We start from the raw sequence: 15,857 nt of genomic DNA on the forward strand, positions 1-15,857 counted from the left end.
GCACCTTTCACACACCTTTCACGCCTCTCCTTTCTCTTCCCAGGTGTCGCATCCTTCGAACTGCTTGCTGCACCCATCACACTTCTTCTCCGGCGTCCTCTACAATAACATCCATGTCCTCCACGTTCTCTACCTCTAGGGGGGCCTACCATCTCAGCCTCAGGTTGCTACAACTACCTTTACCTAAGTAAGCAAGGTAGTTGCGCTTCCGCCAGCTTCAACAGGAGTCCCATCAGTATCACAGACAGGCCTGCTACCCCCCTAGAACCACACTCCCTACCAGCGAATCTTGACCACCCACGAACACCGCCCATAAGCCCTCTTGCACCAATCGCCCACCCAAAACGCGAGGTTGAACAACTTCTGCGGCACCACCGCCGCCGCCTTGGCCCCCGTCTGGCCCAAATACTTCGCATACCCCCCCTTCCCGCTCTTCGGCTCCGGTAGCCTGCGCGCAGCCCGACTTGCCTCCCTTTCTCTCCTTTCTTTATCCTCTTTCTCCTCTCGGCGCTTCATCTCCCGCGCCTCGCGGTGTCTGTTACCCGTTGTCGTAGACGTCGTAGCGGTGGTCGTCGTCGTCGCGCTCGTGGTACTCGTCGTCATGGTATTCGACCGATCTCTCATCCCGCGCCGGCCGCGCGGCCGCACCGTTTCTTGGTCCGAGTCCTCGGAGTCGTCGTTGAGTTGGCCTCTTTGCATCGCCAGCTCGAGCGGGTGCACGGGCCGTTCCATGTCGGGCTTCTTGCCGAGCGATTCGCGCGTGTAGTGCGGCGCTTTGGGCTCGACGAGGGTTTCGGTTGAGGAGCGCCGGGAGAGTGAAGGGGAGGGCGGCGCGCGCGAGTGGGGGTTGACGTCCGGGTAGAGGTCTTCGACGTCGTCGGAGTTGGGGTCGACGAGGGTTGCTTGGGACGGGTTGATGCCGAGACCGGGGAAGGGCTCGGTTTGGCGCCGGTGGTGGGCGACGGCGCGGAAGGCGGCCGGCCAGAGGAAGTCGGCGGGGGAGGGGGCGATGGGCGTTCGTGGGGAGAGGGGAGAGAGTGGCATGCGGGGGGATACTGGGGAGAGGGGGAAGCGTTGGGAAAGTGGTGAGAGGGGGAAGCGTTGCGACAGTGGTGAGAGGGGCATGCGAGGGAGGTCGGGGAAGCGGGGGGTCTGTTGCATTTCGGGGCTCGGTTCATGCGGGCGTGGAGGAGGGGTCGGTGCCAGCTCTGGCTCGGGTTCGGGCTGCTGGGGCAAAATCGGCGAGATGGTTCCGGTCGGGCTAGGAGGCGTCGAGTTCGGTAGTTCGACAAACGATGCCGTGGGGAGGAAGAAAATCTCATCCGGTGCCGAAGGTGGAGGGGTGTCCGGCAATGTCTGATGGTGCATCACCGGCGTCTTCGCCCTCCCGTAATCCTCATCGACGATCTCGCCCATACTCGGCTGAGTACTGAGCATCGAGCTCTCCCGGGGGATCGGCGGCAACGGTTTATCCTCAATCGCGTCGTCCAACAAGGTGTCTCCGGACCCTGCTCTTCGTAGCGGCTTCCTTAGGATGATCTGCTCGCCCCGATCCCTCCTCGCCGGCATGATGACCGATCGCCCATCGTCATCGCTATCGTCATCATAATCGTCATCATCCTCGCTCCCATAATCATCACTATCCTCATCGAAATCATCCCCTCCCTCTCCATTCGGCCTCCTCGACTTTCTCCTCCTCCACCCCTTAGTCTTATGCACGCCCTTCAGCACTCTATGCGTCTTGCGCATAATCATGCCCAACTTCTTGCCCACCTCGTTTGTCGCGGGGCCCTTGGCGTATGGCTCCAACCATTCCAGCAGCGTCGCCTCCTCATCCTTCGCTCGGCCAGGACACTCCAACACCAGATTCTTCATGCCGGCGCCGTGCAGCACAACCGACGGGACCTTGCTACCCTTATCGGCCCCGTTCTTGACGAAAAAGTTGGTAATCCACAACACCGCCCTCACCTTCTGATTCGGCAAAAGCTCTGTCAAGTTCTTCTTCCTCAGCGCCGGATGCACCAACACCAGAATCGCCTGGCTCGTCAGCTCCCACGCGTTCCTATGCGCCGACAGCTTGCCGCTTCCCATCGAAAAAGTAAACTCGCACATCGGGTTCGCGCCAAACTCCAGCAACGTCCGACACACCCTCGCATGCGGCTTGGTCCAGGGCACAATACAAAAGTTGCTGCTAGCCGCCGTGAGCTGCGCCCAAAGGAACAGTAACCTGGTAGCAGTGTGCGCGACCTTTGGTGGGACGTACGTCTGCTTCCCACCCTTGATCTTGTCGATCTTATTGATGAGCGTCTTGCGGGTGGATTTACGCTTCATGGTCGCTTCGATTCCCTCTTCGGCTTCCTTTAGGCGGTGTAAACAGGTGCGCAGGTATGTGGGCAAGGAGTACATGATTGCTACTACCAAGAAACCGAGATCGATCTCGCCGAGGAGGCGCTGGTTCTCTTCGTCGAGGGATGTGGACGTGGACGTGGGGTCATTGTTGACGTAAAGCGAAGGGTAGCAGAACTGGTTGAACTCGGCTTGGACGCGGGCCATGTCGACGTCTTTCGGGCCCGTCCAGAACCAGAAGGCTTTTTGTGCCCAGTGGTGAAGGCGATGGATGTCGGACGAGGAGTTGTAGGGAGTGGTGGAGGAGAGCGCGGCAAACCAGTGCCGACTCATGGCCTGGTCGAGCCGGTCTAGGTAGCCGTCGAAGACGGGCCGTTTCTTGTACTCGGCTATGCGCGCGTACTCGAGACAGGTGCGCATGCTGTCCCACACGACGTCGCCGTCGAAGCGGGTAGTGGTGGGCATGACTCTGGCCAGGGTCAGGCAGGATCGGACGAGGTAGGCTTGCGGGTTGAAGTCGGAGCTCAAGGTGCCATAAAGGAAGTCGATAGCAATTTGGGACTCGCGGAGAAAGTCGACGGCGGTGCGGTGGGTGAAGTCGATATATGGCTTGTGAGTCTTGTCGTCCTTGCGCGTGTGTACTTCCAACAGCCCCAGGCAGCGACTGCTCACTCTCGCTTCGATGTCTCGAACTCTCACCTCTTCCAGATCCCAGGTCAGAGATCCTTCCGGGATCAACTTGACCTCATCCCATACCCCTTCGGCCAACGACAACTGGATCGCGAGGACTGGGTGCTCTCGGATTTGCTGCTCAATGTCGATGCTCGCCATGACGATCCGGAACAGCTTGGCCGCGTTCTTTTTGTAATCTGGCGGTATCTTCTTCAGCATATGCCCATAAAGCTTCTCGATATCGCTCGGCAGCTGATCCAGCCTCTTCCGCATCTCCTTCAGGTTATCATGATGATTCTGCAACCCTTTCTGCAGCGACCGTATTACTAGCGCCACCCACAAAAACACACCCTCGGCGCGCTTGACAATCTCGTTCACCAGCCTAAACCAGTCCTCGCCGCCCTTATCGCGCAGCTGCTCGCCCAGCATCGCCTCCGTGTACCGTCGGATATCATCCTCCGTCAGGTCCTGTAACCTCAGACTCGGACAAGACCCAAACGCCTTGGCGCACGCTTGCATCGGCCTGCTCGATACCAGGTACTTGACCCGATCTCCTCTGGTGTTGCGAATCAAGTGGATCAGCTCCTCTGGATCGCCTTGGAACTCATCAATCCCGTCGATGGCGATAAACAGGCGAAAATTTCCGACATTCGTCGCCGTGGCGTGCAGCAACCGCTCGAACCACATCCTCAGCTCCGAACCCGATGGAGTTTCCAGTTGGCCGTTGCGGCTCTTGGCGGCTTCAAGACACATCTCCGGCATGATGGTTGCTATCAGATCCGGCCTGGCACAGAGCACTTGATAGAGAAGCGACCGCATAAGGCCGGAAATGAGCCGCTGGTCGTCTGTCCCTAAATGCCAGGAGAAGAAGTTGGCGTAGATCAAGTCGTCGGATGGCCCCGCCCATCGTTGCAGGTGTTGTTGGAGGCGGCGGTCGCTGACAATGTACTTCATCAGAGTAGACTTCCCCGAGCCGGCTTTGCCTTTGATCCAGTAGCACTTGTCCTTTTCGTCTTTGCTTTCGAGGAAGGCTGACAGATTCGACCAGGGCCTGCAAATGTTGTCGAAGGTGCTGGGGTTGTTGAGGTGGGAAAACACCCAGGAAAAGGTGCTTTCGTACGGGGTCTTGACGGACTCGAACCGGTCGGTGATTTGTCGGAAGTGAAGCATGTCCAGGACGGCTTTGCTGATGGTCGCGAAGTCCTTTGTGGGGACGTGTTCCATTTCTGCTCCTGCTGGTTGACCCATGAGCCCGGGGTCGGATGAGAGGCGCAATACGGTGTCGAATTTGGCGTCCTCGAAGGATCCCGATTCCGATCCCTTGTTGAAATGCCCGAGTTGCTGGTGACTGCCGCTGCCATTTACCCCCATGGCCTTTGCGCGAGGATAGATGAACCTCGTCTCACCACTAGCCAGTGTGATCATAGCAGCTACAATCACTGGGTTCGGACCACCACCCTGCTTTGCCTCGGCCGCCGTTCTTGCATGCTGATCAAAGATTGGTGTGCTACTCCCCGACTTGATCCCTCTCTGGTTGAAGGCTACAATCTTGACGATGTTCTCGTTTATGCGGTGGATGTCTTGCCGTAACTGGACAATCTCCTCTCGTTGCTGGGCTAGGTCATAGTGGTGCTGCATGCCGTAATGGTCCACTTTGGCGTTTACCATGGCGAGGACATGGATACCCAAGTCACGCTTGAAGCCATCCAGCTTCTCCTTGAACTTGTCGAGTTCGCCTTCCGTCCTGACTGAGCCGATTGCCTCCGCTAGGGTGTTCCACCCGTAGCGGTTTGGGTCGCACTGTAATTGGTTTAGGAAGTCCTCAGCCATGTCCGTGGCTTGGTCGAGGAGAGAGTTGATGGCCTTGTTCAGGTGTCAGCAAAGAGGAGGGTGTCTGCTCATACGACGAAGGGGCACTGACCTCTTCATGCTGTATTAGGATACTTTCTGTTTCGGATGCGTTGTGAAGCCTTGGCGTGGATTTCAAGACGCGATTTACGTTGGTGAGATCGTTGAGTGCCGCTTCGAACGATTTAGATACGGCCCGAGCATTGTTGCCATTCAGGCTGCCGTTGCGGAGCCTTTTGTACTCCCCGTACACGGTAGATCCAAAGTCGATGAACTGAAGGACGGCCGATGCCAGACCTAGGGCGGTGAAAGGGTCGATCATATTGAAGATAGTTGAAGAGGGGGGCGAAGAAGGTGAGTGAGATTGAACAAGGTGAAGGTGAAGAAGAGAGACTGAGGAGAGCTTATCGTCAACTCGGGACTCTTAAGCGGGGTCGTCACTCGTCAGTCGGTCGGTCGTATGAAAAGTGACAGGCCTGGAAAAGAAACTATGAGGGTATCATGCAAAACACATCAGCAGCAGCAGAGCAGCGGCACTGCCTAAGAAGAGAGGTCAACAACGGACGACGACGACGACGAGATGAGGTTGAACTGGAGCGTGGTGAGCCTCATCTGGTGGAGCCATCCATCCGCCGTAGTAGTGTAGGGGGCCAGGCACAGCTGACGGAGCGCTACGTAGGGACTGGATCGGTATTGTGTATGTATGGCTCAACGTTGTCGTGAGTCGTGGTGTGGACTGATTCCTTCTGTATTGATGAAACTGAAAAAAAGGTACAACACCAGGGGCAGGCAGGCAGAGACCAGGCAAAGGAGACCAGACAGAGAGAAGACTGAATGGAATGGCCTTTCTAAAGATCCGGTGGCCGAAAACCCGCCCACTTCCACGGCCACCACACTGCCGCCCTCTCTCTCTCACCTCTCGCAGCGCTTCCTCGTTGCCTTCTGACCTCTCGTGAGGCCCAGCTAACGACCCGGCCAAAACTGTGCCCAGCTGCCCAACACGTGTATCCAGCATGTTATCGGCGCTTGTGATTGGTGGTTGGCGGGCGACGGCGGGCTAATCGGTGCGCGTTCTGCAGCGAGTGCAGCGCCCACATGCGCGATATCAGGTAAAATTGGTAAAGATCCGGCATTTATGCGCCTCTGGCACTGGCGCCGGAGACTAGCACCGTAAATGGTGGAGCTTCACGGAATCGTATAAGAATCTTCAATTCATCCCTCACTTTCTCGACCCCTCTCCTTGGCCTGGTCGTCGCGAGGGCCTGCAGCTCAGGGGCATCTTTGACTGGACAATCGAATTTTACTGGAAGACGAGCGAGCGAACGAACCAGGTCACTGGTGAGGGCCAGACCAGAATGGAGACAGCCAGGGCTGCTGTCAAGCTTCAACGGAAAAATGCGCGCCACAACTCCAGTTTTTTGCCTCCTGGGTTCGCTCCGGGTGTGGCTGCGATGAATGAATGGCTGAGCTCGCTGGCCGTTGGAGCCACGAAAAGGGCCTTTTGCCAATTGTCCACCACACCTCCGAAACCGTAAGCTTGCATGCATCAGCATCATCGTGAAACAAGTACAACGAGATGGCTCCTTTCCTTTTCGCTTTCGGACGTCTGGATCGCGCATTCAGGGGCTTCTGGACCCATTGAGATGATGCTAATTTGGACGGGCAGGACGGCGGTCAGTTTGATCCTCTGCAAGACCAGCATGGCGATATCATGAAGTCGACGACTCCCCCAAAATCAGGAACTTGCAGCCAAATGGACTTGACGTGCGTATTCGGTCATGCAACAAGTCCTTCTTGGCCCGCTGGTTGATGTCATATGTCTTTACTGCGATTCGGTCTAGGATGGCGAGCGACTTGGAGCTTAAGCCTTCCAGCCGGTGGCAGAAGTCCTTGACGCCCTTCAATGCCACTAACTTTTCGACCGCTGCCCATTTGGTTCAAAGGGCGATGGGTTTCTTCGGCCTCATCTTCTCTCTCTCTCTCTCTCTCTTGGAGGCTTTATAATCTCATGCGCTGAGCGTTCTTGCCACTGGTATCGGTATCAACCCAATGACGGTAGCCAGCTCTATCATGTGTATGCCCCATTGCGCAATGGTGCTGCTCGATTCGTTACCATCATCGCAGCCTAGCGGTAGGCAAAGCCTCGTGGAATCGACCCAGCCACCAGGTATCATAGAGACTTTCCGGTTCTTGACGCCGAGGCTCAGCGTTGATGTGTGTACTACGTCGAAGATTTGAGAAAAGTCATGGGGCCACGGTTGATTCGCATCGTCCATCTGCCAGTCACAGGTGGGCGGTCCATGATGAGGCTGTATGGAAGATCAATCGGTGCCAATGAGGATCATATCCATGAGTCCATACTGGCCAGAACTGTGGCAGCCAGTCGGGTGCAGCATGAGAAGACGGCACGTATGCTTCCTGATGGCGGGGTTGGTGATGTACAGCCAGCACCACAACCGACTGGACATCTAGAACGTCCTTCGTCGACAGAGTCAGATGGAGCTGGCCATTGAGGATGGTTTGTAGGACGATGGATTGAAGCTCTGTTGCGTCGTAAGCATATGGACTGTCGTGTAACACACTGTTGAGGTTCATGCCCAATCGGTTTGCTTCTTGCTTTTTGCCTGAGAATGGCAGGTTGCCGTTGTCATTGGCAATGTGCTCGCTTGATGGTGCCGTACAGGGTCAACCTCAGGCTGTGAAGAAGTTGGAGTCCCATGAGGTGCCGATTACGTCTCGAGCAGAGAGGGCGGCATCAACCAAACTTGTAGAAGTTCCTAACTCCGGGCCAGAGCTTGCAAGAAAAGTGGTGATGATGAAATGTCCCACTCGGCCAGCCTACGGCGAGATATCGACCTCATATGCCTCATTGGGACTCTTGTAAGCGAATGCGAAGGACAGGAGTCAGTCAAGCAGGCCTTGGTGAGGATCATGGGCGGACAATGGCATGCATATGAACACGGCCTCGAGGTTGGTGATCGTTCTGACGCCCTCCAGCTCCCATCAGCAACATATGAACCATTTGATGCCGCCCTCCATGATGGCGAAATACAAGCGAGGGAAGCGAAGTCCAAGGTCCGGGGCACATGCACTGGAGAGGAGAAGGTCGAAATAAACTTGTTCTATGGTGCCATAGAAGGATCGGTATGTACCTGCGGTCGTCAGGCGCAGAGTGGTATTGTTCAGGAGTGCCGAGATAGCCACCGTAACCACGGGTGAGGACCTGAAGGTTGTGTTGCATTGGACTAATCTGGAGGATAAGGTACCGGCCGGAGTAAGACGATTGGGCCGAAAACCATTTGTTCGGGCCTTGCCTCCAGTCACCGAAGTGGTAAAGTCTACGCTGTGGTCAGGACATGTTTATCAATGAGTGTTTCTACACATACGGGAAGATGATGGGAAGTGATAGTGGTCAAGACATCCAGTAACGTGTACCATATCCAAGACAAGCGTGAAGATATTCGATATCGGAGAGGGGAGGTGACTAACTGATATGAGATGATTTCCAATGTGAGGCTGAATCTTTTCGGTGTAGCTCGACGTTCGTTTATCGAGACATTATAAGAAAACACTACTAACAAAAGTTGTTTGCAGCACGGGGAGATTTAGAGTACACACTCTGAACTTACAGTGCTTATCAGGCATGGCTTGTAGAAATTGCCGCTGGAGCTCCGTCAGCCTGTTTCGAACTTTCGACACCCACAAGCCGGCAAGGGCTCGAGCCTTTCAAGACCCCTCGAATGTCTGAAAAGCTTCCATCATGATGGAAAAGAAGGAAGTCAATCTTGGTCACCCCGCAAAATTCCCCAGGAAAATGTAGTCTCTGTTACATTGACCTCTTTCACCCCCCCACCCTTCCATCCCCGACCCCCCCCTCTCCCGGACCCCCCCGCGCCCCCGCCCCACATGGAATGTGGGTCTCTTCGAACAAAGTGAGAAGAGGTCTATGATAATTTTGAACGTTTTGGCCGTTAGCTGCGAAAATCCTTATATAAGCAAAAAAATCTATTTAATAGTTATTCGCGAATATTTTAATAATAATAATATGTATTTAAATTCGGTCTATTCATTATATTTGGTATAAACTAGAACTTTTACGTTGTAATTTTTATTTATTTATTATAATTTATATTTATTATTAGGGGGGATAGCTCAGTTGGGAAGATCTGGGCTTGGATTTACCTTGCAGTTTCTGTAAGGTCGTAGGTTCGAATCCCACTCCCCTCTCTTCTATCCGATCTTTCTAATTCTTAAATCGGATGGAATTTTTCTCCCACCCTAAGTACGTAGTTAAACTTGCAAGGCTCTCCCTAGTCCAAAACCTTAGGTACTCTGCCGAAAAAGTGGATTCGGGTTGATTTTCCCTACTTCGAAAAGTAATTACCCCGTTTGATAGTATGACAACTTTTTCGCTTAATTAGCATATAATTCCCTAATAGCAAGTAGGGTAATGCTTACCTTCGCTTCCGCCAACTCTAGGGCCTTTGGGCCGAAAGAAGATTTTAAGAAGAATGCCGATCGAAATCCGTAAAACCCCTCTTCCTTCCCCCTAAAAATATTACCCTATATAAAACAGACGATCTCGGGGCGGTAAAGAAAGGGTAGGGGTAGAGGGGTAGGCTATAAAAGGACTTTGAAGGAAGGCTTGGATTAAATAAAAATAAATATTAAATATAAAGACACAGGAGGTTTTCATCCAGTATTCAGCGATATACAAATATAGTTAGGTTAATTTGGAGGATAGAGAATTCGAATGTGAGGTTAGGCGAATTGGGCGCGAACGTTAAGTAATTATTAAGTAAAGCCGGAAGGGGCGATTCTTAAAATAAATAATAAATCGAATCGGGCGAATAAAACATTATGATTTAATAGATTTCGTTTTAATTAGGGTATATTATATAAAGAGAGAGTATAATTATAATTATACAATTTAGTAGATTTCGTTCTAATTAGAATTATAACTTCGGTTGACGGCTAAAACGTTCAAAGTTGGCTCAGACTTACTACCGTAAAAAAGTGTGCCCGTCCGCTAATTGGTGGGTGGTATAGGGGGGTGGGGCGGGCGGGCGCGTTTCGGAGGTCCAGCAGGTTTGAGGTCTGAGACAAGGAAAATGACCTTGACATACGGACCTTAGCATGGGTCGACATGTTGGAAGGAGGAAGGAGATCCAATTTCAAGAACGCCGGGATCGAGATCGAAACCGGAATGGGAATGTCAATGTCGCTGCCAACGGCCTGACGATGTTTATCGGGTGGATATCACGACATGTCGCCTGGATGTTGACATGCACGACGAGACGGGCAGACGGGGTAATTGGGAACCTTGATGGAAGAGTTGCCTGATCTGGCTGCGATTCAAGATGCAGTGGCACGTGACCGGGACCCGGCATCACAGAGAGCTGTAGCTCGAGCTGTATGTCTTGGCTGTTAGATATTTCCCGCACAGCTTGGCGCAATATTTAACAGCTAGTACATCTCCGCATTTTACAGTGGACCCGGTGATGTCGCAATTCTGGCGACAAAGCAACAAAGCGAAAAAAGAGGACGGTGACTCCACCTTGTACCTGGGAGCTTCCCGCGCCCCACCCAAGCTGAGCCAAGCGATTTCGCCATTTTGCCCTCCTCTTGCAAGAGCGACGGCCAATCTTGTCTCTTTCTGTCGCAACACTCACAGGTCACAGAGAAGGAGCAAGTCTAGCACGTCCGATTTCAGGAGGTGAAGCAAGAGGTTCAACACCCCGTTGCGAGACTTGTATTTTCTCAATTGCCATCTTGGAAGGAGCTGAGTATTCAGGTCCCCATCCCATCACCGAGAGCCGTCGCAGAGCCGTTCCATATCCGGTTACGCTAAAGACGACTCGTACAGCTGAGCTTCAAAGAGTTGGAACTCAGCCAGTCGATCAACTCAGACAACAGCCCTGTGTAACACACTGGAGTGGAACAAATCATCACAGTACGTACAGCACCAAAAAGGACCCTTTAAACACTCTCCCCCAGTCTTGACTCGGATTACGACCAAGGTGTGCATTGCGCGCCACCCGCCTGGTCTTGCTTCCAATGCTCCCTTCCCGTCCTCCCACAGACGTCCCCTAACCTTGATACCTAGCCTTCTGAAGTGCAGCTGCACACTGCGCTGGACTCGAGTGCACTAACACTTACACTGCACCAATAACAAAAGGTCAACGTGCCCATCTCCTCTTTGTGTCCAGCAGTCCTTCAACGGTCCGTCTTTCACACGACATTACCGGGTCATCTGGCCCTTCTCTTGATCGCCTCCTCCTTCTCGGGGCCCCATCTCCAATCCTCCGCCAACGACAAACAGACCCATCACGTGCCCATCCAGAGAGATCGCCAGTTGGGCTGCCCGGCATCCCCTCCCTCCTCTTTCAGCTTGATCCAGACCTACCAACAGTGGAGCGAGATTGGACCTCTTAGACGACGGTAGACCGCCCAAACATCGGCCACCATCCATACACCTCACACACAAGGACCACAGGGAACCCCAAGACATCCTCCAGATCACGCAAGATCGATACAGCGCCAATCTACGATACATCAATCTGCCTCCCCTGGTCAGCACGCCATCGCCCTCCAGCCTGACAACCATCGCTAGCAAGCGAGGGCCCAATGCTTGGTGCTGCCTCTGCCGCCATCCATCGACAAGACCACGCAACCGCAACCGCACTCTACAGACGCATAATCGCAGCGTAATCTGGGCCCGGCGGTCCTCGACTCCCTCTCCCAATGGATTCCTACCACCTCGCCCCGTCTCGTCTTAATGACATCTCCAACGACCCGACCGATATCACAGACCAAAACTGCGACCGCAAACGTCCAGAGCAACAGGCAAGGCTGCGCTCCCGCAACAGCGTCACCAACATGTCGTCCGTCCTCATGAGCAAGACTGTCACGCCCTTCCTCAGGGAACATATTCCCAGCCTCTACGCCCCCATCGGCAAGCCTGGGAACCAAGAGACGGCCAGAGCAGAGAACCCCAACTCCAAGTACTGCTACAGACATCACCCAGACTCAAAGTGCCGAAGAGCTGCCGACAAGGCCAAGATGGTCATGATTCAGAGCGAGCTGGACAAGCTCACATCAGCGGTAGGTCTACAATATTGGAAAAAAAAAGAGGTTTGGTGGCTGACTTGTACCTTGCTTGAAATAGGATCAGCAAGCTGTTACCCACGTGTGGTCCCTGTTCTCCGCCGCCCCTGCCCGACACCGCGACCTGATGCTTCAGGGTATCCTCTCCCAGCTCTGCTTCCCACAGCTCTCGTTCGTCTCTAGAGAAGTCAACGAAGCCCTCAAGATCGACTTCATCTCCGCCCTCCCCGTCGAGCTCGCCCAAAAGGTCCTATGCTATCTCGACACCGTCAGCTTGACCAAGGCCGCCCAGGTCAGCCAGAGGTGGCGAACCCTGGCCGACTCCGATGCCGTCTGGGTCCGCATGTGCGAGCAACACGTCAACAGGAAATGCACAAAGTGTGGATGGGGATTGCCCTTGCTGGAACGCAAGAAGCTGCGCAACTACACAAGACAAAGACAGTTGGCCAAGGGTGGGCCACAAGGGAGGATCACGGAATTGGCCGACTCCCACGACAGCCAGCATCAATCAGTCAACCAACACGGAAAGCGCCCGGCAGAGACGGAGGAAGAGGATCCTATAAAGAAGCGCCAGTGCATCGCTGAAGCCTCCAAGGCGGTAACGCAACCCAAGACACGAAGCTGGAAGGCTGTCTACCGGGATCGCTGGCAGGTCAGCTACAACTGGAAGAACAGCCGTTACAAGTTGTCAGTTCTCAAGGGTCATGAGAATGGCGTCACCTGTCTCCAGCTCGATGATAACATCCTTGCGACTGGATCGTACGACGCCACCATCAAGATCTGTACGTGGCCTTTCTCCTTTGGACATGTTACAATGGCGCTCCAGACTAACACATTCTTCTTGACAGGGAACATTGAGACTGAAGAGTGCATCCGGACCCTTGTTGGTCATACAGCTGGCATCCGTGCGCTGCAGTTTGACGATTCGAAGCTCATCAGTGGCAGTCTTGACCGTATGTTGTAACCCGCCTCCAATCCTAGCATGCCAATGTTGCTAACTGATTCGTAGACACCATCAAGGTCTGGAACTGGCATACCGGCGAGTGCCTCAGCACGTTCGCTGCGCATACCGACTCAGTGATTAGCGTCCACTTCGACGGCCACCTACTCGCCAGTGGGTCGAGCGACAAGACAGTCAAGATTTTCGACTTCAATTCCAAGGAGACATACTGCCTCAAGGGCCACAGCGATTGGGTCAACTCGACCCATGTCGACATCAAGAGCCGAACCGTCTTCTCCGCCTCGGATGATACAACGATCAAGCTGTGGGACCTGGACACGCGCCAGGTTATTCGGACATACGAAGGACATGTCGGCCATGTGCAGCAGGTCCTCATGCTCCCGCCCGAGTACGAGCCCGACGAGGAGGTGCTCAACGGAGCTTTACAAGACAACCAAGACGCCATGTCGGTATCATCGACCGGAAGCGGAAGCCCAACCATGTCGCACGCACAAATCGAGCACGCCGGCAGCCCTGGCAGCCACAGCCCCAGCTACAACCCGCTACCGAGCAGCCTGCCGAGTGGAGACGATGACGTGCGCCACCTCTATGGATCCGCCTTCGCAGCAGACGAGTCACGGCCACTTCCCTCGCGCTATTTCATGACGGGCGGACTCGACAGCACCATTCGCCTCTGGGACAGCGCGACCGGCCGGTGTCTGAGGACACTGTTCGGCCACCTCGAGGGCGTTTGGTCTTTGGCGGGAGATACGATCCGCGTTATCAGCGGAGCTAACGACGGCATGGTCAAGACGTGGGAGCCGCGCAGCGGCAAGTGCGATGCGACGTATACGGGCCACTGCGGACCCGTCACCTGTGTCGGGCTGAGCGATAGTTTGATGGCAAGCGGCAGTGAGGATGGAACGATTCGGTTACATTCTTTCAAGCCGCGGCCTTGTCAACAGTGAGAGGTGGCGGCCGGGACTCCCGCAACTTTGGGATGATGAGAGCATGTCGGGTTTCAACTACCCACTCTGACTGCTCTTGCATCTCCCTCCAGTTTTGGATATTTTGGATACGCCGTCTGCGCCCATCTGCGTCCTCACATCTCTTTTTGTTTCTTTCTTTATCCTCCTCCATTGCGGATTCTCAAGCAACTTTTCGTTTTTTGTGTTTTTTGCTTTCAACAAAACATTGCCTCTCCCCAAGAAGGGAACGAAGGCACATAGTTTTGGGTCAACTTGCAAGCATAGGTACAGCGTCATGTGTTTCACAAGTTAGGCATCCGGGATGGGATCTCAAAAGCAGGCACTTACAGTGATATAGAAAAGGAGGGGGGCGTCATTTGCATGGTTCTGGAAGGATATCTGGGGGTTGGATGGAGTTCATGATTTGGCTTTTTTTTTTTTTTCGTTCTATACCCTCTTGCTTTGGTGTGATAGTGTGAGTTGCGATAATGAGAATGGTATTTTTTGGAATGGGATCTTGTCTCGTTCATGTTCATGTTGTCGTTGATGAACAGAATGCTCAATGCTGATGACGGTTCGGAGATGTGAGGGGAATGAATGTCTTCATGTCTGCTTCGTCTTGTCGCCTTCGGGTTGGCCTTCCAGAATGACCATGGATAGAGAACAGAATCTTGTTCCGTTCCCACATTATCGATTTGCGCGGAGAACGTGTCTCTTTTTACACGTAACGCTCCATCGTAAGGTATGTTTCACTTGGTGGATATGTAAATGGTGCATAGTTTTTGTCTCCCGTATTTCGTCGTCAAGCAGAGATAGATAGTTGATAACCTCATACCGAAAGTCATGACACTAAACTAAGAGGGAGAGGAAACAACAATGTGTCAGTCATGGAAAAGAGGGAATCGCGATTCATCTCTTGAGGTTTCCTACCGGCGATATGCCGTGAGTGATGACGATTAGCCCCAACTGCCACATCTGGATGGCACAAATCCCGTCACAATCACGATCACGATCGAGTGGGTGAGTGGTAGGTGGAACAAGCAAGTGGAAAGTGGTAAAGCACGACCCATCTCCCTCCCGATGTCTCCTTCCTTCCCGTTGTTCTTTCAATACGTAGATGTACCTTCCGCGCAACTTAACAGTTCGGATGGTTCCTTCCTCCGTTGTGAATATGAGCGCATTGGACTTTACGCACTGCAGAGCAGAGGCAGGAACGAAGCGTTGAGCGGTGATGGTTGGAGGTGGCGGTTGATGAAATTCAAGTGGAAAGTGCCATTGTCCGAATGTTTCATGATAGGAAGCAGGGAATGGCTGAGGATGGGAAGGAGCATTTGGCTGTTTGGTGCAAACGGTCAGTGATGAAAGATCTGTTTTGGAGACGTCCAACTTTTATTGCTCAGATCTTCTTCTTAAGTTGAGTTCTTCCTCAGCCTGCAACACTCATCAACCGACCTACTTACTCCAAACCACTTCTGCCACTGAAGCCATCAACCAACAATTCCACCACGACAAACGACGGAAGTCCATCATTGCCATTTCTTACCACGGATTGATCTACATTTTGCGATATCAACAGCTTTCCTTGACCTTCACCAGCTACACTGTCCGGTAAGAACTCCCCTCCTCCCCGGTTCCATCACTCTTTCCCAAATGAAGACTGACAAAATGTTCCTTCAGAACATGACCTGATCCGCTACCAGTATTACGTCGAAAAGAACAAGAACTCCGAGTCCGAAATGACCATGCGCAAGAGGGACAACCTGTCACTCACATGCCACTACCACCCCCCTTCCATCACCATGCATCATTCATCTACAACCTTATCCCACCTTACCTGCTTGAGCGACATCCGTCAGCGTCATAAATCAAGCGAGGCATACAGTCAAGAATCCTTCGAGAAGAACGACTGCTCTCCCTAATTTTTTTCACGAATTTGGTTGAGCACCGGCACATCTCAAGCACTAAGGTACCATCTT

General features: G+C 53.4%; 2 protein-coding genes and 1 pseudogene across 3 annotated transcripts; 2 read left to right on the forward strand and 1 right to left on the reverse strand.

Annotated features, from left to right (window-relative positions):
* Positions 1–90: 90 nt before the first annotated feature.
* Positions 91–5,378, reverse strand: B0H65DRAFT_76670 (uncharacterized protein). The gene is made up of 2 exons (XM_062831384.1): positions 4,940–5,378; positions 91–4,881 (listed from the first exon to the last, which is right to left on the reverse strand). Exons 1-2 carry the CDS (start codon positions 5,186–5,188, stop codon positions 277–279), a joined length of 4,854 nt encoding a protein of 1,617 aa, XP_062676741.1. The 5' UTR covers positions 5,189–5,378; the 3' UTR covers positions 91–276.
* Positions 5,379–9,007: 3,629 nt separating this feature from the next.
* On the forward strand, positions 9,008–9,093 carry B0H65DRAFT_t467 (annotated as a pseudogene). Its single transcript has one exon. The product of its transcript is annotated as a tRNA-OTHER (tRNA).
* A 2,363-nt stretch (positions 9,094–11,456) lies between these two features.
* On the forward strand, positions 11,457–13,910 carry B0H65DRAFT_76713 (WD40-repeat-containing domain protein). Its single transcript, XM_062831385.1, has 4 exons — positions 11,457–11,970; positions 12,035–12,755; positions 12,822–12,926; positions 12,983–13,910. Exons 1-4 carry the CDS (start codon positions 11,611–11,613, stop codon positions 13,879–13,881), a joined length of 2,085 nt encoding a protein of 694 aa, XP_062676742.1. The 5' UTR covers positions 11,457–11,610; the 3' UTR covers positions 13,882–13,910.
* The last annotated feature ends 1,947 nt before the right edge of the window (positions 13,911–15,857 follow it).

Source organism: Neurospora tetraspora (genome assembly GCF_033439725.1).
Source record: "Neurospora tetraspora strain CBS 560.94 chromosome Unknown B0H65scaffold_10, whole genome shotgun sequence".
NCBI classification, from domain to species: domain Eukaryota; kingdom Fungi; phylum Ascomycota; class Sordariomycetes; order Sordariales; family Sordariaceae; genus Neurospora; species Neurospora tetraspora.

Coding starts and splice junctions, on each gene's coding strand:
- B0H65DRAFT_76670 (XM_062831384.1), bottom strand. CDS start 5,188: ATGATCGACCCTTTCACCGCCCTAGGTCTGGCATCGGCCGTCCTTCAG. Junction 4,882..4,939: donor TCCTAATACAGCATGAAGAG/GTCAGTGCCCCT, acceptor CACCTGAACAAG/GCCATCAACTCTCTCCTCGA.
- B0H65DRAFT_76713 (XM_062831385.1), top strand. CDS start 11,611: ATGGATTCCTACCACCTCGCCCCGTCTCGTCTTAATGACATCTCCAAC. Junction 12,756..12,821: donor CGACGCCACCATCAAGATCT/GTACGTGGCCTT, acceptor TCTTCTTGACAG/GGAACATTGAGACTGAAGAG. Junction 12,927..12,982: donor CATCAGTGGCAGTCTTGACC/GTATGTTGTAAC, acceptor ACTGATTCGTAG/ACACCATCAAGGTCTGGAAC.